Consider the following 23,169-nt stretch of genomic DNA (forward strand, 5'->3'; position numbering starts at 1 on the left):
TTTCACGTCTCGGAATATTATGCTTTCAAGTTAGGTTTAGGCAGCCCATGGGTATTTCATTAAAGTGTAGAGGAGGAGTCAAATACCCCTGCTAAAAGCTATGCCCCCAAGTTGCCTATATGCTGGGAACAGGAAATTGCAACATGCGCATTACCAGTGAGGGTGCCTATACCGCAAAGAATCCTTGAGACAAGGTATCCATTAAGAAAACCCTATATACATTCACGAAGAAATAACGGTCCTCTGGAAAGAGTCACGGAAGAAGCATGAAAATGAATGAGAAAAAAGACAGGTGACATCACACAAAACAGAGCTGATGCACCCAGAAAAGACACAAATGAAGAAAGAATATAGACATTCTATAAGATCTGAGAATGAGGAGTCAAAGTAAAGCAACATTTTACGATCAAAATGAAGATGCTCATGTGAAGAAATACTGAAGAAAATGCAAAATCATTTCACAATTGTACAGAAGTCACCCTGAGGCTGGCTAACTAGTGAATAGATTGCGTGATGTGCCATTGTATACTCATAGGAATGTATAGAATCTGGATGTTTCACAATGCACTTTAGCAAATTTAAAGTCTGTAAATGGAAAAGGCTTGAAGTGTGGCACAGTTGAATATAGCTGATGGTGAAAGAGAATCCAAAAAGGCTGGCTGTCCCAGCACCAAGAGTCGAGGCCACCGATAGCCTAGTTGTCTGTCAAGAAGCTACATGAACGTGAGAAAGAAACAAACTTCTGTTTGAGGTGAAATGGAAAAACACTGGAGGTGCTGAGAGTTCATCATTTAATAGTATTTTATGCAGCGAAAAGCTCGAAAACATGCTCTCCGGTCACATGGTCATATGGAAATAGACTGTGGTTCGAGCTACACCGAAACCAAAACATAAGATCATGCCACACTCCCTTTTATTCTCAGGCACAGTAATGGGTTGTGTTAAGAGGTTGAGAGTAAATTATTTATTTATTTAGTCGTTGATGGTATCGACTGAATAGGTATACTGAAGTAAAGTTGGACATAGAGGTTTGGAGCAGTGACGATTGGTGCACGCTCTTATTTTATTGTTCTTCTGAAAAGCGTTTTTGTGTAAAATAACGGTAAGTATCGACAGTCGAATGGTACTTGTCATGATGGGGGATGACACATCACTTATGCACCTATGTAAGCAACTGGCAAAACACGCACCCAAGCTTAAGCACTATATTGCAGAATGGGTTAAGGGCACAGCAGATAAAATGTTCATGCCATGGCCACAAGTGGGATCACTGTCAAAAGTGGTTTTGCAGCACATGACCACATATTTGCACGCTGCATATAGGGGAAAGAAATTGCAGAAAAGGTTAGCCAGCTTAGAGCTTTGGAAGATGTACCTGGAGGAACGGGAAGACCCCCCGCCTGAAGACTGGATACTTAAGCAGTGTAAAGAGGGGGTTGTTGAGCAGTCTGCTCCCCCTACCGCGCCTGAAGTAAATGGCGATATTGCAAAAGATGAAGGATTGTATCCATTAAGGGAATTAAAAGCAGCGACAGGATATAGTAATCTGATGCATTAACCGCCTGCTTATAGCAGCTTATAGCAGCACTCCAGAAAGGCAAGTGATCTCTAAAGACTTCCAGGACAAAGCGAAAAGTGAACGGCCGAGTGTGACCCTAGACATAGAATGGGGAATTAAGAGATGGAAAGGACAAAAATCAAAGCTGATGACATAGCGCTTATACAAAACGAATGGATGGGTGGTCAGATATTGCTCAAACTTAATGAGAATAGCATCGAGGAAGTAAGGCAAGAGGAAGATCAAGATGATCAGAATAAAAAAGACAGGAAATGAGAAAAACGAATGAAGGAAGACGAGTATAAAAGAAAGAGTAGACAAAGACGAGAACCAATGTATCAGGAAGAACAGTTAAGAAAGGAAGAAAGAGCAGAAGAGCAAAGAAAACATGACAATAGTCAAAGAGCAATCGAAGAATGGGATAGATTAGGGACGAAGAGGAAGAACAGAAATCAAGAGATAAAAGAATGCAAAGACAAAGGGACGAAGAGGTGCTTAGGGCAAATGAAAGGAGAGAATCGAAAAAAAAGGAAGGGGAAAGGGTTAGAGGGGAAGCAAAGAAACAAACGGAATTTGATGAGGAAATGAAATGAAAGAGAAGGCAGAAGGCACGTGATATTGATCGCATCAAGAAAGAGCTAATGGAACCAAGTCCAGTAGTATTATGGGGCGACATAGAGGAGTTTCTCCCAAGAGAAGCAATACCAGGACCCTTCAGGGTAGACCTAGAGGAGAATTTTATGATAGGAAACATCAGAGACAGAATCGAAAAAGCTTATCAGGAGATAAGGACAAAAGGTGAATTAAGGAACAGAGGGAAAGAAGTTTGATCTGAAATTGCCCAGTCACGAGGCAAGAAAGGAAGCTTGTTTAGTCTCAAGCATCGAGCCTTATCTTTGGACAGGCTGACTCTAAACAGAGACGAGAAAGATGATAGCCATACTATTTGGGGACACGACATGTCAGACGAAGACAGGGAAATCTTCCGTGAGAAGGGTGTCAGTGCATGCGGTCCTGAGGGATGTTTCAAGACAGATAAGGAAGTAAGATGGTCAGATTTGTACCAACCTGAAGAAAGTATGGCAGAGCCTATGGCATACCCAGAGAGACTGAAAAGGGGATCTCATAGTGAGAGGGGGGAATCACTTCCATATGTGAGCAGACTGAGGTCATTACCAGGAAGAAGGCAATCAGGAACCATTGTCCCTACTATGGATAGACAGACAATGGGAGCCGATTGCAATTTTAGGATTTCGCTATTCCATTTGTTAGAGAAAGGATGGGCCAGAAGCAGTATATCCAAATGGATAAAGATAATTTATTATGCAAATAGCCTAGCTTGACAGCAGGGGCAGGGAAATGAATTAATGAATTAGAAAGAATGAGACGAGGAAATACTTTAGCTATAGGGGATATTAAGGGTCTTCTAGCAACTATCCCTGAGGAAACGGCTGACGACATTTGGACGAGAGCAGGATACTCAAGCATCACAGCACAGAACACAACGCTTGATGGAGCACTGTTTAATGATTGCAGAGTGATAGTCTGGAAAGTGCTTAGAGTACAATATCCTGATGCATCGGATAGGGGTGCAATTATGGCATGTAAGATGCAGGAAGGCGAAAGACCTACTTGCTTATATTCAGAATTTTAAGGTACGGTGGTCTTTAGAAACTCAATAGCCTTGTGGGAAATCAATACCTGTAATCTATCATAGTCTGTGTCAGAGACTACCAGAGCAGGAAGCAAAACTGTGGGCAGAAATACAGCTGACCATTGCGCACTATTGCAGATTGTTGAATGAGAAAAATCGGAAGACGGAAGATGCTAGAAAACTTGAGGAAGCCAAGTAAGTTCAGAAGAAATTGTCAAAAAATGCTATAGAAGGAGTGATGTTGACAAACAGAGAGGGGCTGGGGACACAGCAATCAAAGACAATTGGATCAAGCAGGGAATAGTTTCATGCTGAGAGGCAGGGGAACAGGTTTCCGAGGAAGAGGAGGCATTCAGAATAATCAAGGAGGCTTTCAGAATAACCATGCTGGTTTTCAGAATATGCAGAATGATACTCAAGGCATGCAGGGAGGGCAAATTAGAAGACTCCCTCCTGTGTGTTGGACATGTGGAATTACAGGGCACATTGTGCAAACATCTTGGAGCCAAGGTTATGTACACAATGGGCAATTCTCAAGAGGGAGGACAGCTTATCCTTCAGCATATAGCCCACGAAGTAGGGATGGGTTCGCCCAAGATCAGTGTATCAAGCAAAAGTACAGCAAATGCAACAGGCTGTACAACCACAGCATGCACCATTGAATCCACTGCAAGGGCAGTCGCAGCACACACCCATGCAGATACAGCAGAGTGCAAACACAGGACAGTTATTGACTCCTAGAGTAGGGGGTGTCACTGTAGTGGGAGGGAATCCTTTTACCAGTACGGGAATAAGCATCTACCCACATAGGACAGCTCACAGGTTGACTTGATGTGTTCAGTACTATCCGTGACACCAAATCCTCATGAGGAACCACGGGTTGGTGTTACCATAGGAGTCATATCATTTTCTTTTTTAGTAGACACTGGGGCAACTCGCTCATGTATACGAGAGTGAACATTTTCATTGTCAGGAAATGCCATGAATGCTCAAGGGTTCTCTGGAGCTACAAGTAGAGTTCCTTTCACTGAGAAATTGCCACTCTCTATAGGAGAGTATGATATCTCTGTCCCATTATTGTATTCAAGGCAGACACCAGTTAATATTTTGGGCCGAGATTTAATGTCGAAGCTAAATATGACGATTTCTTTCACTGACAAAGGCATAGTGTGTTCCACGCCAGGAATACATTATTTAAATGTGGGCACATTTATCATGGCATTTACAGGACAAATAGCTCTGCGAGGAACAACGTTAGAGCCGGAGGTTTTTCACTATGGGATATGCATTTTGTAAACATAGCTACCCGGTTTAGTGGGCAAGATTATGAGAATGCATGACGAATTTCTGTTCAGGCCACAGATACCTATGGACGAAGAGGGGGGACATATTATTTCCCCTAGAATTGCAGGCAGCCATAGTGTAAGGTGAATTGGCCATGCTCGAAGGATTTGATGATGTGGGCAGGCCCTGGAGAACAGTGATTGCCTTTGGGTCAAGGGTACAGATTGACTGATGCCACTGACAAAGATATGTTTAAAGACTATCCATCAGATGATGAAGTGGTGTTCGAAATGAGCATTACTTATTGGATCAAGATAGAAAGAAGGGAAATCCCACAGCGAATGGTGATAGTGCAGCAGTTTCCCACATTTTTTGATGAAGACATGGAAACAGTGCCAACCTCTTTATGGACTACGGGCACCTAAGACGTAGGCCTGTTGAAGGGGGTGGAGAAGGTAAGATTAAGTTGTAACCAGGAGCAATGTTACCTCAAGCAAGGCAGTATAATATGTCTCGAGAGGCAGACCAGGACATTTTTAAGACTATGGGCTTCATCACGACTTTGGCAGTACCGCCGGCGGTATTAGCCCTACCGCCGAACACCCCGGCGCTAATAGCGCCGGATCAGGTTTTCAGCGGTAAAGTAATTCCCCATTGAGCCCATTCAGGAATGTCCCATTTCCCATTGGGCTCAATGGGGAATTTTAGCGCTCTTACCGCCGGCTGATTTCCCGCCGGCGGTAATAGCACAAATTTTCAGCGGATTTGCCCCAGCTCAAAGCTGGGGCGAAATCCTTAAATCCGGCGGTAATAGCGCGACCGCCGGATTTAAGGGTTACCGCCAAAGTCCTGATGAGGCCCTATATCAGCCATGACCTATACCTACACCTAGGACTGACTAAGAGGAACTCCTACAAGAAACGAGAGAGAAGATGCTACAGAACACAAGCAACAACCCCATGAGGACAGACAAATAGCAAACATGCCTAACACAAAGGGACTACCTCCAACCTTACCCACTCAGAAAGAGCATAGGGTGCGGGCATAGGTTGCAAGTAAATCGATCCGAAAGGACTAGTTTGCACCAACCACAAATTGGGATGTAGGGTTGTCCAAATACAAAGATAGAAACACAAAGACTAGCTAACGTAACATAACGACAGAGAGATGAGACAGCCTTATCATGCTGATACTTAATCACTGAAAGGAAGACAACCTCCTCTAAATCCCGAAAGACACACAATAGGAGTATGCATTTCTCCTAACAACAAGGCTGCTAACCATCCCCAGAAAACTTCTAAAGACCTCACCACTCCTCACACACCTCTCACACTCTAACTAAACACAACCACACCTCTTAAAACTGCAGCAACCTGCACACACTTCACCACACTGCAACAAAAAACACACCACACAGACCCTCACACAACAGCACACAACAGACTCAGAACTGAATACCACACCTATAAGCTCGGCGAATGCTGTTAACCAAACTGAAGCTGCCTACAGTACTTCACAGCTCCCTTGCTCTTCTCCAAACATTGTCCTACTAACACGCCCTAACCTACCCCCCTTTTGTTTCAGATCCAGCAGAGAACCAGGGCACCACTCCAGTGGTGATAGTGTGCAGTACAAATATTCTTCAACATTAAAATGATGGAATAAGGCATTTTGGTGACGTCAGAGTCACCATGTAATACCGCAGTGTATCTGAAAAAAAAATCAAAAGAGGGGTCGTGGCATTTAATTCTGGACATGAGACCCATTAACCAGATTGTAGAGGCAGAGTTTCCTCTGGTTCAAAATCCTTCACACCATCGCGCGCCGACAAGGAAGGATGGAAGAGGATCTGGAAGGACATAGTGGGTGCCATCAACACGGAGGGGGTGGCACCCCACGACATCAAACATGTCCAGAAGCGCTGGGAGGACTACAAGTCCAGGACCCTCAAGAAGACCTGGCACCTCTTGGAGGCAGCGGATGCAGTGGGGTGCCGGGTCCAGCTTACCACCCATCAGATGAGGGTCCTGGACCACATTCGTCCGGTGCTTCACCACCAGATCCTCAGGATGTAGGCCCGTCTGGAGTCGAGTGGTAAGTGGCCATGCATTCCCATTTAAAAAAGGGCATGTTGCAGTGTGTGTGCAGGGACATGATGGGGCTGTATGTGAGTCCAGTCAGGCATGACCCACATGGATGGTGTATGTGTTACAATGCATCATGCGGAACGCACACATGTATGCATGCCTGTGTCTATACTTTGACATGTTTGGGGTATGAGATATGTGTGCTGCTGTCATGGACATGCATGATGTACATGTCTGTGTGTCTGAGTAGTGTGTGCGCAATGGATGCATGACACATGTCTGTGACGATGTGTTGATTCACTGATACAGCCTAGTCATGCTTGTATCCACTGTGTCTGTGGGTGTACGGGGACAGATGCATGACCCTCCGGGGATGCGTGTGCATGTGATCAGCATGTCTCATTATGCATATGAGTTACAGCCCACCATTGGATGTTTGTACGCTGCTGTGGACATGGATGCAAATGTCTGTTGCATGTACCATGCATGTGTGTTGCCTGCACTGACCCATGTGTTGTTGGGAGACATGATGGAAGTGACATTTGACATTGCCACTCATGTGCTATTGCTTTGTGTCTAGGGGACTATTATACAGTACCCTGATGCTTGTGTTCAATGTCTCCCTTTACACAGCGGCGAGTGAAGAAGAGGGCGGAGACAGCGCTGTGGAGGAGAGCGGCAGGGATGCCTCCACCGGCCGGCAACGCAAGGCCCTGTCACCCTCCAAGGTAATTCCATCATCTGGGAGCGTCTGCCACTACGGCTGTAATGGAAGGGGCGGATGAGCCCCCACAGGGGCTTGCAACGGCAGAAGACGGTGCAGAGCCATCCAGGTCGGTGGTGTGTATAGAGGAGGAGGTCGCTACAGAGCCGCGCATGGGGCCTGGTGTGCAGTCCAGGGGCAGGGGCAGGAGGCAGCACAGGTCGCCGTGGAGGTGCCTGTGCATGTCTCTGTCCCTGACACTGTGACTGCATCACCATGCACCAGCAGGGATGCCCCGTCCCAGGCCGTCTGCTGGTAGGGGGGGAGGTCGAAGTCATTTGGCACTCCTCCACCTGCGGACGAGGGGACCCGTGACCGGATGGAGTCCGTCCTGATTGGTGTCGCGTTGCGCACACGTGACATTCACGATTATGTGCGTGCTTCCTGGGGGGAGCACGCACATCATCACGAAGAGCTGTGTGCCAATGTGGCCGATTTGGGAGGGTCCATGGTCGGGGGTTTCCTCCATGTGTCGGCCAGTCTTGCGGCCCTCTCCTCCTCTGTGCACAATATACGCCAGTCATTCTCTGTGCCATCTTCCAGCCCAGATGCCACCAGGGCCCCCTGTGGATCTGCCCCAACCAACGCAGCCAGCCAGGTGGAGATCCCATCCCTGCCGCAGTCGGGAGTCGGAGGTCCAGCAGGGGTGGCCACCCCACCAACTGGACCCCAGCGGATGGAGGATGTGCTGGCACCATCGGGCAGGGCACCTGCACGACGGCGCCAGGGGATTCCATCAGCCTGGATGCCGTGGTGGTGGCAGAGGCAGTTGGGTCGGAGGCAGCAGCAGGCTAAGCGTGGGAGGCATCATGGCTCGGGGCCATCAACACCCCGGGGGCAGGCATCGGCCGAGGGGCAGGAGGACCCCGGACTGGGAGTGTCTTCCGTGTGGCAGTGGTTGGGCTGGCAAATAGATGCGGAGAGGCAACGGGCGGAGAGGGGACGGCTCAGGATAGTCAGTGCAGAGAACTCCATGCACCCGGCGTTGAGACGGGTAAAGGGCCTCGAGGAAACTCGCAGGGAGTTGAGGGATTCCATGGCTGCATCCCTGCGAGACCTCGAGGCCAGGCAACAGGCCCGCCTCTGGAACATCGACGTGGAGTTCGATGATGTCCTTGCCCGGAACAACAAACAGTGAGCCGTGGGACTAGCCTGCCCCCTTTGTAAATAGTTATGTAGTTGTAGGTTTCCTTTATTTATTTTTTCCTTTGGGGTGCATGGACTATGCCCTGCCTTTTTGTAAAGTTATTTATTAGGTAGGTTTTTTCTTAGGTATCCTTTGGATTGTTGGGCACATGGAACCTTAATTATTACATTGTATATAGTTATGGACCTGATTTTACATATTTATTTTTACCATGGAGGAATGGTTTTGTTTTTATTTTGACTTTGGATTTGATGTTATGGACATTTTTCTTTGCATTTTATTGATTTCAACATTTATATTTTTTCCTTCATTTCGGACATCCTTTTATTTATCATTTATTTCTTGTGTCATTTCGTTTCATTCATTCATTTTTGTATATAATACATTTTTATTTTTAACTTCATTTGTGTGGTCTTCTCTCATTGGTTTTGTGCATTTCACAATGTGGGTTTTCTCATGCAAGTGTCGCCATTGTGTGGGTCTGACAGACTTATAATCATGCGCATACTGGTTATTTGGGATCTATCATGACATGGGGAATTCAATGTGGAGTGGATGGAATGCTTGGTTGGGTGTTTGGACTGGGGTGGCGTGGGGTGGAATTTGGGTGGCCATAAGGGCCATGGATCTGGTTTGTGATGATGTGTTGGGTGGGGACATAAGTTGGGGGCCTGCTGGCAGGTGCCCGTCACTGGGGGTGGGGTGGGGACATGAGTCAGGGCCTGCTGGCAGGTGCCTGTCACTGGGGGTGAGGACATAAGACGGGGCTATCAAGTGCATGGTGCCATGTGGACTGCCTGTGGGGCATGCAAGGGGTGATGGGCTGCCTGTAGGCTATGGACTGGGGTGGTGGGCTGCCTGTGGGGCATGCCCAGCGGTGTGGGGTGGTCCCCTGTGGTGTTGGCTGCCTGAGGGGTATGGGGAGGGGGGGCACACCCGGGAGGGAACACACTGCCAAATCACGTGTAAAACTTCACACGCACCCCTCAGAATACACGTACCCCGCTCGCACCAGGCCAATCACGTGTTTTCGTGGTTGGGGGCTGTATGCTGGTCCACTGGCCTTTGCGCCATGTACTGGATTTGTGCAATGTTTTTGCTGCACGGGGCGAGGTTGGGGGCGTAACTGGGGCTGCTGCAGGGTCGCTGCGCCACTCTGCGCCACGTCTGCTTATGGATGTATAAATCCATGAATACACTTTGCGCCGAAATGGGTTTTTTTGTGCGCCGATTTCTATGAATTACCCCCTAAGTGTGATAACACATAGACATTGGGGGTCATTCCGAGTAGGGCGGTAAGGGTTAACGATCACCGTTAACAAGACTGGTGCCGTTAAACCCTTACCGCCCTATTCCGAGTTCCCTTTGCGGGTTGGTACTTTAACGCCTGCTTTTTGCAGGCGTTAAAAAAACAACCCGCAAAGGGACCTAGGAGCTAATTACGGCACCGTAATTTACGGTGCCGTAATTAGCGCCTTCCCCATTCCCATTGAGCCCTATGGGGCAAAAATGGGAATGGGGAAGGGCCCTTGGTGAATGGGGAATTACCGACCCCGCCAACCTTGGAATGGGGCGGTAATTCCGCATTCACCATGGCGGAGTCGGAAAAATAACAGCGTCAACCAAGGCGCTAGTAGCGCCTTGGTTAACGCCAGGGTCGGAATGAGGCCCATTGTATATATTTGTCATATTAGAATTTAGATAAAGAACTGTGTTAGCACATAACATAGTGTGTGGACATTACTTTGTGGGGGGCTTGGGGACTAAACTGTACATAAGATCAGCATGCATCACCTCCTGAGAGCTTAGGCTTTAGTTGCTCATCCATAGCTACCCTATAGAGAACCATGGCTGGGGTGCTCTGTACTTCTACTGTACTTCTATAGATGGCGGGAGTTCAGATACCCCCCTCCAGTCTTTGCACCCTTCTCACACCTGGGGCCTCATTACAACCCAGGTGGTAAGTTCCCTACTTTAACACCATGGTGTAAACTCTGTTTACACCATGGTGGATGGCGGATTTACAGCCCCATTCCAAGGTGAGTGGGGCGGTAAATCCCCATTCCCCATTTACCCTTCCCCATTCCCATTTTTGCCCCATAGGGCATAATGGGAGTGGGGAAGGCGCTAATTACGGCACCGTAATTTACGGTGCCGTAATTAGCAACAAGGCGGGTTAGCGCCTTGCATTTTAACGCCTGCTAAAAGCAGCCGTTAAAATGGTAATCAGGCGTCAAGGGTTAACGGCGCCGAGGGCGCCGTTAAACACTTAACGCCTGGGTTGTAATGAGGCCTCTTCTCTTCTTTTATCTACAAAACTGGAACAGCAGCCTGTCTCAACCTTCTAATGCACCATTATCTGAGTGTGTGTACCTTCATCGTAGTTATGCAGTAAAGATGTGTACGGAAACTGCTGTGTAAGAAACAATGTATCAAGAATCACAGTCTGTTACACAAGCATTATGCAATGAAAGATTTTATTGTAGAACTCGATCTATGACGTAAATCTGCATAAAATAGAACAGCATTCTAATTGTGTAGTTAAAATGTTATGATAAATGATTACCAGTTCATAGATGTGTCTATTCAAGTTTATAATTTAACCCTGTAGTGTGGCTTTTATAAAAAAAAAAATATGTTTTTAATTAGTTAGAATGCACTCTGCTATAAATGTGTGGACACTTTTCTTAAGCACTGTCCAGTTTAAGACATTCTTGGTGATGGTGCCTTTCTGGAGCAGATCTCATGCACCCTTCTTCATGATTGTCTTGTTCACCGAGTTGTAGGAGTGGTTGAACTGCTGAACTTTATATGCTGCAAACTTCATATTGATTCTGTTACCGAGGAGTTGAAGATAGTTGTGTAGCATGCTGGAGGAAGGGGCATATTCTGCCTCCTTCCCATCTGTCCAACGGCAGCTCAGCCCAGTCAGGATCCCTGTTGCTGGAGTAGTGATCTGGTTTAGATCATGAAGAAGGTTGTCAGCCTGTTACCTGGATTTAACCCTTTACTGGCCCCTGAGCACATCTGGAAAAAGACCATTGGTTGTTCCCTTTTCATAGAGTACCAGTGCGCTTTAAGTAATTGGCCGACAATGAAAGGAGATTCCTGGAATGTACCTTTCATTGCCTCATAAGGGGGTGAGGGGAGGGGGGCCAGAGTGTAGGAGGGAAGGAGGGAGCTGGGGATCTCAGTCTTACTGGCATTAAGGCACAGATCTTTAGCAGTGCACCATGCCTGAATAGCAGACAGAGAGTCAGGAATGAGAGAGGAAGAGGAGGAGGCAGAGGAAGGATTGAAGGAGAGCTGAGTGCCATCTGCATAACACTGAAAGTTACGGGAGAAGGAAGAGATCAAATGGGCTAGAGGAGGCAAGGTAGATGTTGAAAACCCAAGGTGAGAGGATAGAGCCGTGAGGGACACCAAAGGTGAAGAGTGAGATGGACGAGAGAACAGGGCCCAGTTGAACATCAGAAGGTCGGTAACGGAGTAAAGAGATCAACCATTCCAGAGCCAGGTCTTTGATGCAAAGGGTATCACAGAGCTGATTTTTAAGGGTGGCATGATTGACTGTATCAAAGGCAGAGGAAAGGTCAAGAACGATGAGAATGGAAGGAGAGTTGGAATCGAGATTAGAAAGCAAGTCATCACGGGTGTTCAATAGAGCAGTTTCCATGCCTCTGGCAGCTCTGAAGCCAGACTGATGGTCGTGAAGACACCCAAAAGAGTCAGTGTGGTGGATAAGCTGGGAGATGGCCAGCTTCTCCAATAGAGTGCCCAGGAAGGGGGTAATGGAGATAGGGTGGTATTTTGCTGGTCAGGAAGGGTTGGCTTTTCGAGGAGAGGATGCACAAGGGAGTGGTTGAGGAGTAACAGGAGGGATCCAGTGGCAAAGGAGCGATTGCAGAAATCAGCCAAGGCTGGAGGAAGGTTGGCAATTTTGTCCTTGATAGTTCTAGAGAAGCTGGGGAGCACCTGAATTGATGAGGCTTTCATAGAGCGGACTCGTCTAGAAACCTCATCAGGTGATATGGGAGAGTAAGAGGCGAGTAGAAGTGGGGTGGAGAGGTAAATATATGTATATGGTATGTAACATGCATATGGTTTTCACCAGTATGATTTCTCTAATTTATCAATAGAAACAATTTCAGCATAAAAGCTTTATCACATTCAGAACATGAATATTGTTTCACCCCAATGTGAGTTCACTCATCTATCACACTCGCTGATCATTTTGCTTGAAAGCCTTATCACATTTATTTATTCACATTTGTTGAGCGCACAACAGCCCGTAGGCATCGTGGCGCTGGTTACAGAGCATTTTTCTTAGTTACAGATAATTTTTCAGATTTACGATTCATTTTTCTTATTTATAGTTACGTAGCATATGCATTTTTCACTTTATAGAGCCAGAGATGGGAAGAAGCGAAAGATAGGGATTAGGGGAAGAGGGTGGTTTTTATTTTTTTCTGGAAAGCAAAGAGGGAGTTTTCAGCTCTGATGTCAGCAGGTAAAGAGTTCCATAGCTTGGATGGTATGTGGGGGAAGCCTAACCCTCCAGCTCTAGCTTTGTTTATGTGGGGGGGGGTGTAGTTTGTTGACGTAGCGACCCCTGACAGGTCGTGTGGAGGTGGATTTGGTTATAGTCTCTGTTAAGTATGAGGGTGCTGTGCGGGAGAAGCATTTGTGAGTGAGAGTGAGGATTTTGAATGTGATGCGTTCTTTAACTGGGAGCCAGTGCGCTTCTTATCTGGCATGGGTGATGTGGTCTTTTTTTGTGATGCTGAGTGCTGCTCTTAGTGCATTGTTCTGCGTGATTTGGAGTCGGGTAATGTTCTTTGCGGACGTACCTGCTAGGAGGGCATTACAGTAGTCCAATTTGGCACCGATGTTTACTCTGGCTATAGATAGTTGGGTTTGGAGAGGTATGGCTTTATTGCATTTATAAGTTTGGTGGTGTAAGCTGAGGTGGAGGAAATGGCGCTGACCTGCTTAGTTATGGATAAGGTAGAGTCAATGGGGGTCATTACGACCCAGGCGGTAAGTACGCCAACTTTACCACCATGGTGTAAACTACGTTTACACCATGGTGTATGGCGGATTTACCGCCCCATTCCAAGGTGAGTGGGGCGGTAAATCCCCATTTCCCATTTTACCCTTCCCCATTCCCATTTTTGCCCCATAGGGCATAATGGGAGTGGGGAAGGCGCTAATTACGCCACCGTAAATTACGGTGGCGTAATTAGCACCAAGGCGGTTTAGCGCCATGGATTTTAACGGCTGCTAAAAGCAGCCGTTAAAATCGGAATCAGGCGTTAAGGGTTAACGACGGCGTTAACCCTTAACGCCTGAGTTGTAATGAGGCCCTATATGAACTCCTAGGGTCTTCACAGAGGTAGATACGGGGATGATGGTTTTATCAATGGTGAAGTTGGAGTATAATTTGTCGAGTTTGGTTAGAGTTGTTTTTTGACCTATTATGAGGATTTCGGTCTTATCACCATTGAGGCATAGGCCGTTGGCCGCCATCCAAGCCTGGATGGTGGAATAGATTGTGTCGAGTGCTTCAGCGTCTTTGTCATATACTCCAGAGAGTGGTAGGAGTACCTGGGAATCGTCAGCATAGTTGGTGCATGCGATACCCAGGGCGTCAAGTTTGTCGAAGAGAGGCTTTGCAAACAAGTTGTATAGGAATGGGTGCTGGCAAGAGTTCTGTGGGACTCCACAGTGGATGGTGGTGGGGGCTGCGTTAGCAATGTTGGAGAAGACCTTCATGGTCCTACCCTTCAGGAAGGAGGTGATCCAGAGTGCTGCTTCTTTGGAAAAGTTTGTTGATTGGGTGAGGTGTGAAGTGAGAGTCTTGTGGTCCACCAGATTGAACGCAGCCGAGAGGTCTAGGAGTAGCAGGAGGACTTGTTTTCCTTTATCCATGATTTGTGTGATCTTTTTTTTAAATCAACTAGGGCAGTTTCCGTACTGTGTCCTTTGCAGAAGCTAGATTGTCTAGTTCTGAGGATGGAGTGGGCTTCAAGGAATTGTTGGATTTGGCAAAGTGCAGGTTTGACCAGGATCTTGAGGAGGAAGGGCACAGTGGTTATTGGGTAGTATTTGTTAGGTTGGGTGTGGTCCTAAGTTCAGGTCTCCAAGAAGGAGAGTCTTTGTAGATCCTTTGATTTTGTTGCTAAGTAGGTGGGTGTCCCTGGAAGTCTGATGGGAGGCCAGGGGGGTCATATAGCATGCGTATATTGATGCCCATATTTGGGGACAGTGAAAGCTTTACAGAGAGCATATCAGAGTTGCTCTGCCATGGGTGGCTAATGAGTTTCTTTGAATATGAGGGCTACTCCTCCTCCTAAGCGAGTTGGTCTGTCTTGTCTGAGAATGGTGGAGCCTTCTGGGAGTGCAAGGGTGATGGCAGGGCCGGATGCCTCATACAGCCAAAGGTTTCGGTGGTGGCTATTAGGTCCCTGTTGTTGTTGGCTAAGAGATAATTTATTTCTAGGGCGTGCACGGTGAGTGATCTAGCATTGAGGAGGGCACATTTGAGGTGAGGAGGCGATGTGGTGGTTGTGGTGGTTGTGTGGAGGCCAGATGTGTGGGAGGTATTGGGTGTGTTGGTGTGGCGGGGTTTTTGGATGGGCCTGGATGTGTGAGTGGGAGTGAGAGGATGTTTGAGGTGCAGAGTGAATTTGTGTGTGAATCGGGAACCTAGTTGGAGATTTTGAAAGGTGGAGGAAGGGGGTTGGCATTCGGTTCTGATGGAAGAGTACGGGTTCTAAGTCTGGTGTGTCTGCTGGTGGAGGAGGTGGAGTTCTGCATAGGAAATGCGCTGGTTGTGTGTGAGCAGCGGGGCTCTTGGATGGTGGTGTAGGAGGGTGGTGTGGTATATAGGGGGTATGGGGGATGTAGTGTCATGAGGCTGGGCAGGTGTGGATGAAGTGGGTTGCGGGTCAAAGGATCGACAGTAAAAGGATCGAATGGTGAAAGGGTCGACACCAAAGGACCGAAAACCAAAGGATTTAATTTTTTTTTTTTGGGGGGGGCGTCTCCCGTCTCCCCCCAACCCCCGTTTTTGTGGTAAAAACCACTTTTTTTACCTAAACGAAAACCCCAAAAATATATATAATTTTAAAAAAAATGTGATTCTTTGGTTTTCGGTCCTTTGGAGTCGATCCTTTGACCATTCGACCCTTTTTGTCGATCATTTGACTGGACACCGATGAAGTGGGTTGCAATAGTATCCAGTATATTGTGAGAGAGTGCAAGGGCGTTGAGGACATGCATACCGTTACCTCCCAGTGTGACTTCTCTGATGCATCAACAGATCACCTTTGACCTTGAAAGAATTACCACATTCAGAACATGAATATGGCTTCACCCCAGAGTGGTTTCTCTGGTGTACTACTAAATAATTCTTTGCCTTGAAAGCCTCATCACATTACGAACATGCATATGGCTTCTCCCCAGAGTGGGTTTCCTGGTGTAATACTTAATGATTCTTTACCTTGAAAGCCTTATCACATTCAGAACATACATATGGCTTCTCGCCAGTGTGACTTCTCTGATGTATCAATAGATGACTCCTCACAGTGAAAGCCTTATCACATTCAGAACATGCATATGGTTTCTTCCAAGAATGACTTCTCTGATGTTTCAATAGTTCACCTGTTTGCTTGAAAGCCTTATCACATTCAGAACATGCAAATGGTTTCCCCCAGTGTGACTTCTCTGATGTATCAATAGTTCACCCTTTTGCTTGAAAGACTTATCACATTCAGAACATGCATAAGGTTTCACCCCAGTGTGACTTCTCTGATGTATCAATAGTTCACCCTTTTGCTTGAAAGCCTTATCACATTCAGAACATGCATATGGTTTCACCCCAGTGTGAATTCTCTGATGTATCAATAGTTGACCCTTTTGCTTGAAAGCCTTACCACATTCAGAACATGCATATGGTTTCTCCCCAGTGTGACTCCTCTGATGTATCACTAGATGACTCCTTACAGTGAAAGCATTATCACATTCAGAACATGCATATGGTTTCACCCCAGTGTGAATTCTCTGATGTATCAATAGTTCACCCTTTTGCTTGAAAGCCTTATCACATTCAGAACATGCATATGGTTTCACCCCAGTGTGACTTCTCTGATGTATCAATAGTTCACCCTTTTGCTTGAAAGCCTTATCACATTCAGAACATGCATATGGTTTCACCCCAGTGTGACTTCTCTGATGTATCAATAGTTCACCCTTTTGCTTGAAAGCCTTATCACATTCAGAACATGCATATGGTTTCACCCCAGTGTGAATTCTCTGATGTATCAATAGTTGACCCTTTTGCTTGAAAGGCTTACCACATTCAGAACATGCATATGGTTTCTCCCCAGTGTGACTTCTCTGATGTATCAATAGTTCACACTTTTGCTTGAAAGCCTTATCACATTCAGAACAAGCATATGGCTTCACCCCAGTATGATTCCTCTGATGACTCACTAGGTTACTCTTTGCAGTGAAAGCCTTATCACATTCAGAACATGCATACGGCTTCACCCCACTGTGATTCCTGTGATGTCTCACTAGGGTATTCTTTGCAGTGAAAGCCTTGTCACATTCAGAACATGCATATGGTTTCACTCCAGTGTGACTCCTCTGATGTATCACTAGATGACTCCTCACAGTGAAAGCATTATCACATTCAGAACATGTATATGGTTTCTCGCCAGTGTGATTTCTCAGATGAATCATTAAATAAAACCTTTGCGTGAAAGACATATCACATTCAGAACATGCATATGGCTTCACCCCAGAGTGGTTTCTCTGGTGTAATAATAAACTATTCTTTATCTTGAAATCCTTATCGCACTCAGAACATGCATATGGTTTCTCACAAGTGTGATTCCTCTGATGTCTCACTAGGTTACTCTTTTGCGTGAAAGACTTATCACATTCAGAACATGCATATGGCTTCATCCCAGTGTGACTTCTCTGATGTATCAATAGTCCACCCTTTTGCTTGAAAGCCTTACCACATTCAGAACATGCATATGGCTTCACCCCAGTGTGATTCCTCTGATGTCTCACTAGATCGCCCTTTTGCGTGAAAGCCTTATCACATTCAGAACATGCATACGGCTTCACCCCAGTGTGATTCCTCTGATGTCTCACTAGACTACCCTTTTGCGTGAAAGCCTTATCACAGTCAGAACAAGCATATGGTTTCTTCCTTGTGTGATTCTTCTGATGATTGAATAGATGACTTGTTTCTTTAAAAGCCTTGGCACATTCAGAACGCTTATGTTCTCTCTCTTCAGAGTGAAATGTCTTCTGTTTCCATAGAGGACCTGTTTCCTTGAAAGTAGCTTCACATTCCGATAAATCAGAAGGTACTTCCATTATTAGGATGTTATTTTTAAATGGTAATTCTGTATATTTCTATAGTGTTCTGAATCTTGCTGTTGGTCTCACCAGGTCAGGTGAATTTCTCCACACGAGTGTCAAGCATGAGCCGCAATCCTCAGCCAGAGCAGGCAAGTCCGAAAATAGACAAAGGCTTTTGCTTGTAACCGGTCTATGTTCAGAGCACGGTTTCTAGATTTGTGGTTTATGGGCTTTAAATGCTGCCATATGTTACAGAAACATCAGTAACTAGTACTAGCCCCACATCAGGGGTGTTATTGATTTTGAAGCATCAAGTCCAAAGTTGGTGTTGAGCACCATTTTCACACTGAATGTGGCACACCAGTGTCTTGCCTTAGACAATAATGCGTAAAGAGGGTCTACAGGTCCAAATGCATGAAGGTACAAAAACTCTACTTCAAAGTGGGTGCCATTTCCCTCTTGTCTGTCCATTCACATTCTCTCCTCTCCCCGGTATGGATTCAGTGGTCTACCGTTAGATGGCTCTAAGTCCTGGAATACTTGTCACAGCTGGCCATTTGTATTGCATGATTTGGCATGTGTAGGCATTTGTAAGGTGGCTCTTGTTAGCCTCTCCTTAGTGTATTCTTCAAAGTCTTCACAACGGAGGTTTTATCCCACCTAACACATTTCTATAGACTCTCTGGGGCTTAGTATTTCCTGCGTGTATGTTCCCATATGCAGTTACTTATCTCTACGTTACAGAATGCTATATTGAGCATATTGGTGCGACCTTAATTGTGAACATAATGAGATGGCTCAAAGCCCCCTTTGATGTACAGAGTTATCATAGGGGTTGGACACATAAGACCTGCCAAGTGACTGGTATTGCCTGGACATAGGAACCATATATTTCCACCAAAACCATTAACAATTGCAGTTTGTGGAATATTTGTCCCAAGGTTAGAAGCTATACGTTGGGACTGGCTGGCATGATGAAGAAGACTTTCCCAATACACAGCTACCAGAGTAACATTCTTTTTTTTTTTTTTAACAGAACATTTTCAAAACCGTATTTTCCTTGCTTCTTACTTTTATGGCCCTGTTTGAAGGAAAAAGGAAACACAGGATTAGTGTTCCACAAGTGACAAATACATATTTCTTGTTTGAAATCGCATTTGTGAAAAGCAAATAGGCATGTTTTCGCTTTATACAAAATATTTTTACAAAATCCTGGAACACTACTGAATTATTTAGAAGACACTTGATAAATGGTAGCATAACTGATCCACAATCTCATGAACAGGATGAACACAGATATCATGAAATGTGTGGCCCATTGACCATTCCCACATCATGCTTTGGCACAGAAATCAATAAAGAAGTGCCACATTGGCCAACAGCCAGGATTGACAGAGGGTGGTGAAGCGCGGTCTCTGAAGTCTGAGAAATGGCCATCCTTCACGGCAGCTACTGGGCTTACCGGAGTCTCCATTCCTACCAGAATCTTCACTTATACCTGGAATTTGTTATACTGATCCTGCTTACCTGACGTTCTTCTTGTTATCATTGTTAAGAAGCAGGACCGTATCAATGACTACGCCACAGGGTTTTTTGACGCAGTTCGGCTTGGCTCCTCGGGGCCCCCCGAGATAGGTTCCACTTCCTGTCAAGGTGGCCTCCGACGGAGCCAGGCCTTATTTACATGACAGGAAGTCCAAGGAGAAACTAACCAAGGAGCCTTCCAAAGCCTTATGGAAGCAGTCTTCATCCTCCAAGGACAACCAGACGGAAGCCACAGGTGAGGAGCAGGGGGAGGAGCGAGCTCAGCCTGACAAAGGCAGAAAGAGACCAAGAGACTGTGAGCAGAGATATGTTCTTGTATTTACATCAACTATATAAAGTTTGCTTTGGATCTTATATGATTAAGTTATCAATGCTGGTTATCTTTCAGAACAGACACATGGTTATTTAGGAGAAGGGACACGCTCACTGGTATTCCACATCTTATTTGGAATGGGGTCCTGATTATAAGTCTTCACACTATAATTTCATGTGCAGAAAGGTTTCGCTTATGGTGTTTTCTCTGAGAACCAAAGCATACACCAATAGTGTTCTTCATCATAGAGTTAGTCACAGGTCCTGCACATCAGTGGCAGCCATGGCATTGGCATTGGAACAGAGGGAGTATATTGTGTTGGGATCTCTCCTTGAGACGGTTGTGCCCCATTCACTAGTCTCCCTGCTTCTGCAAACCACACTACATATTGAGATTCTTGTTAAGCTTCTGGTGTAGCTCAAGACTTGGTAACTCTGGAAGCAGAGGGGATGCCTAACACATTGACATGATCTTATTCAGGCAGGATCTATCAGAAGAGTGTATGGTCAAGTATATTCCTGCCCGAGCCAGACACCTTGCAGTCCATGATCGAAAATGTAAGCAAGTTAGACCAAAGACATGTGGAAAGGCAAGCAGAAAGATGTCATACAGGCTCTGGAAGTCTACCTCCTCCAATGACCGTACTGTTCTTTCCCATCAGAACGGGAGCAGAACCCATGCAATTGGGAGCTGTACGAGGCCCACTATCAGAATCTCAAAAAAGAAACAAAGAAGAACAAACATGCTTTGTTTAGATTGTGGAGACAGTGGACACTTACTGGCTGGGTGTCGAAGCAGACCCTCCAAGACAGTGGGACACGAGTGGATTGTTGTCTAATCAGAAGACAACAACAAGCGCAGAGCCCTAAAAACCTGGCTGTTTGTATAAACCTGGACTTCCAACTTACTTCCTGAGTGACCTGTTAAGCCATGTGAGATAAAGCCTACCTGTGGCTAATATCCGCCACTTCACTCAGAGGCCTCAGGCATTACTTCCTGACCAACCTGTTAAGCCATGTGAGATAAAGCCTTCCTGTGGCTAATATCCACCACTTGACTCAGAGGCCTCAGGCATTACTTCCTGACCGACCTGTTAAGCCATGTGAGATAAAGCCTTCCTGTGGCTAATATCCACCACTTGACTCAGAGGCCTCAGGCATTACTTCCTGACCGACCTGTTAAGCCATGTGAGATAAAGCCTTCCTGTGTCTAATATCCACCGCTTGACTCAGAGGCCTCAGGCATTACTTCCAGAGCGACCTGTTAAGCCATGTGAGATAAAGCCTTCCTGTGGCTAATATCCACCACTTGACTCAGAGGCTTCAGGCATTACTTCCTGACCGACCTGTTAAGCCATGTGAGATAAAGCCTACCTGTGGCTAATATCCACCACTTGACTCAGAGGCCTCAGGCATTACTTCCTGACTGACCTGTTAAGCCATGTGAGATAAAGCCTTTCAGTGGCTAATATTCAGCCTCAGGCGACTACATTGATGATGATTATACCAGAAAAACCAGGATCCTAACTCAGCAACAAGCGCAGGTTGCCCTTATTGAGGCCATTGATGGGACCCTGTTGGCCTCCCTCCCCATCAAACTGGAGACTTGTTCAGAAGTGCATTCCTGGGTAAGTGTAAGAATCTTGTGTGTGATGCAATGACGTACTGGCAGCAAGTGCAGAGACCTCCTGGCTTTAGTTGTGTGATCTCTGTTGTTCTTTCCAAAAACTGCTCTAATGGCCCCATTCTGAACCACCTGCAATGTTCTAATGTTGTTTTCAGTGGTGCCAATCGTCAAACTGTTGCAATAATCAATACGGGAATTAACCTATGCTGAGGCAACAGATGCAAGGTTGGTGGTTGTGAGATAGGGTTTGATCTGGCACAAATGTTTATTTACATAGGCACAGGAGGACTTGATCTGTAGGACATGTTTATGTAATTTTTTGAGCCGATTAGTTGGGCCGACAAGCATGAGCTCAGTTTTATCATTGTTCAAAGCAAGTGAGTTCATGACCATCCACGTTTGGATGATGTTATAGACTCTGTTCACATTTTCAAATTTCCAGAAAGCTCAAACACAAGCTGAGTTTTGTCAGCATAATTTGTATATTTTACATCTATACCATCAAGCATATCAAATAAGGGACGTACATAGATATTAAATAAGGTAGGCGAAAGGCATGCACCTTGTGGGACGCCACATGCTAGGATCTCTGGCTGTGATTGGAAGCCACCAATAGCAACCCTGGCTGATCTTGAACTGAGAAAGGATGACATCCAATCTATAGTCTGCCCGGAGCAATCCCTGAGACTGCTCAGCCTCTCCAGCAGCTTGGAATGATCTAGAAAGTCAAAAGCTGCTGAGAGGTCGGGCAGCATCTGCAGAGCAACTTTACCCCTTTCAGTGATCTCAACAAGATTATCTCTCAAATTTAACATAGCAGTCTCCCTCACATGCATGGCACGAAACCCTGACTGGAGAACACCTAGTTAATTATGATCATCAATAACTTTCAACAAAAAGGGAACAGTAGTAATTGGGCATTAATTCCCAACCATCTGTCCAGCTGTCTTTTGCCAGGTGAGTCCGCTACCTGGTGACCCGATCCCTGGAGACCAGAACCTGTTGACTGTCCAAAATCACTAAACATAAGCATGGACTGTGAGTATAAATCCCCACCCCATAGAAACATATAGGGCCTCACTACGAGGTTGGAGGCAGCCATGTAGCTGTTAGCTCCATGGCTGCCTCCAAAACCCTTCCGACTCCGCCCTGGTGAATGGAGCAATTACCGGTCCATTCCGAGGTCAGAGGGACCGGTAATTCCCCATTCACCAGGGCCATTCCCCATTCCCATTTGAGACCCCATAGGGCTCAATGGGAATGGGGAAGGGGCAATTAACGGTACCGCAAATTGCGGTACCCTTATTAGCTCTAGAGTCCCTTTGCGGGTCCCATCCTTAACGCCTGCAAAAAACAGGCGTTAAGGAAGGACCCGCAAAGGGAACTCGTAGTAGGGAGGTAAGTGATTACCGGCACCGGTGCCCTTACCGGTGCCGGTGATCCCTTACCTCCCACCTCGTAATGAGGCCCATAGCCTACCTTATCTTGACACTTTGTATTTATCCTACTATCTAAGCAGTCATATCTATACCCTGGTAACTTGATAAAAGTGTTAGAATTCTCTGTGCACCCTGTCCTTGACTTTCTAAAGTGCTAGCGCCATCTCTCTTAATTTTGTCTTGTGTAAATCCTAATCCCTTAGTCATATTTTGTGTAATCACATTAATTTCCAGTTAAGGCTGGCGCTGGGGTGAAAAGCTTGACCTCGCGAATCAACCTTGGAACTTACTGCGTTCCTCTTTAACAATATAATCTAGATAATTAAGTTTAAGTAACATTTGCCTTTCTTTCAAAACCAAAGTTTTCATTTT

The 23,169-nt window shown here is 46.0% G+C and overlaps 1 protein-coding gene across 1 annotated transcript in view; it reads right to left on the reverse strand.

Moving 5' to 3' along the window:
• Positions 1–10,953: 10,953 nt before the first annotated feature.
• Positions 10,954–23,169, reverse strand: part of LOC138552008 (zinc finger protein 268-like) — a 63,278-nt gene continuing 51,062 nt past the window's right edge. The window contains exon 3 of the mRNA XM_069642514.1: positions 10,954–18,955. Within this exon, the coding sequence (XP_069498615.1) occupies positions 16,147–17,889 (1,743 nt within the window). The 5' untranslated portion in view covers positions 17,890–18,955 and the 3' untranslated portion in view covers positions 10,954–16,146. The remainder of the gene's footprint in view (positions 18,956–23,169) is intronic.

This window comes from Ambystoma mexicanum, chromosome 1q (genome assembly GCF_040938575.1).
Source record: "Ambystoma mexicanum isolate Mex_15411 chromosome 1q, UKY_AmexF1_1, whole genome shotgun sequence".
Lineage (NCBI taxonomy): Eukaryota > Metazoa > Chordata > Amphibia > Caudata > Ambystomatidae > Ambystoma > Ambystoma mexicanum.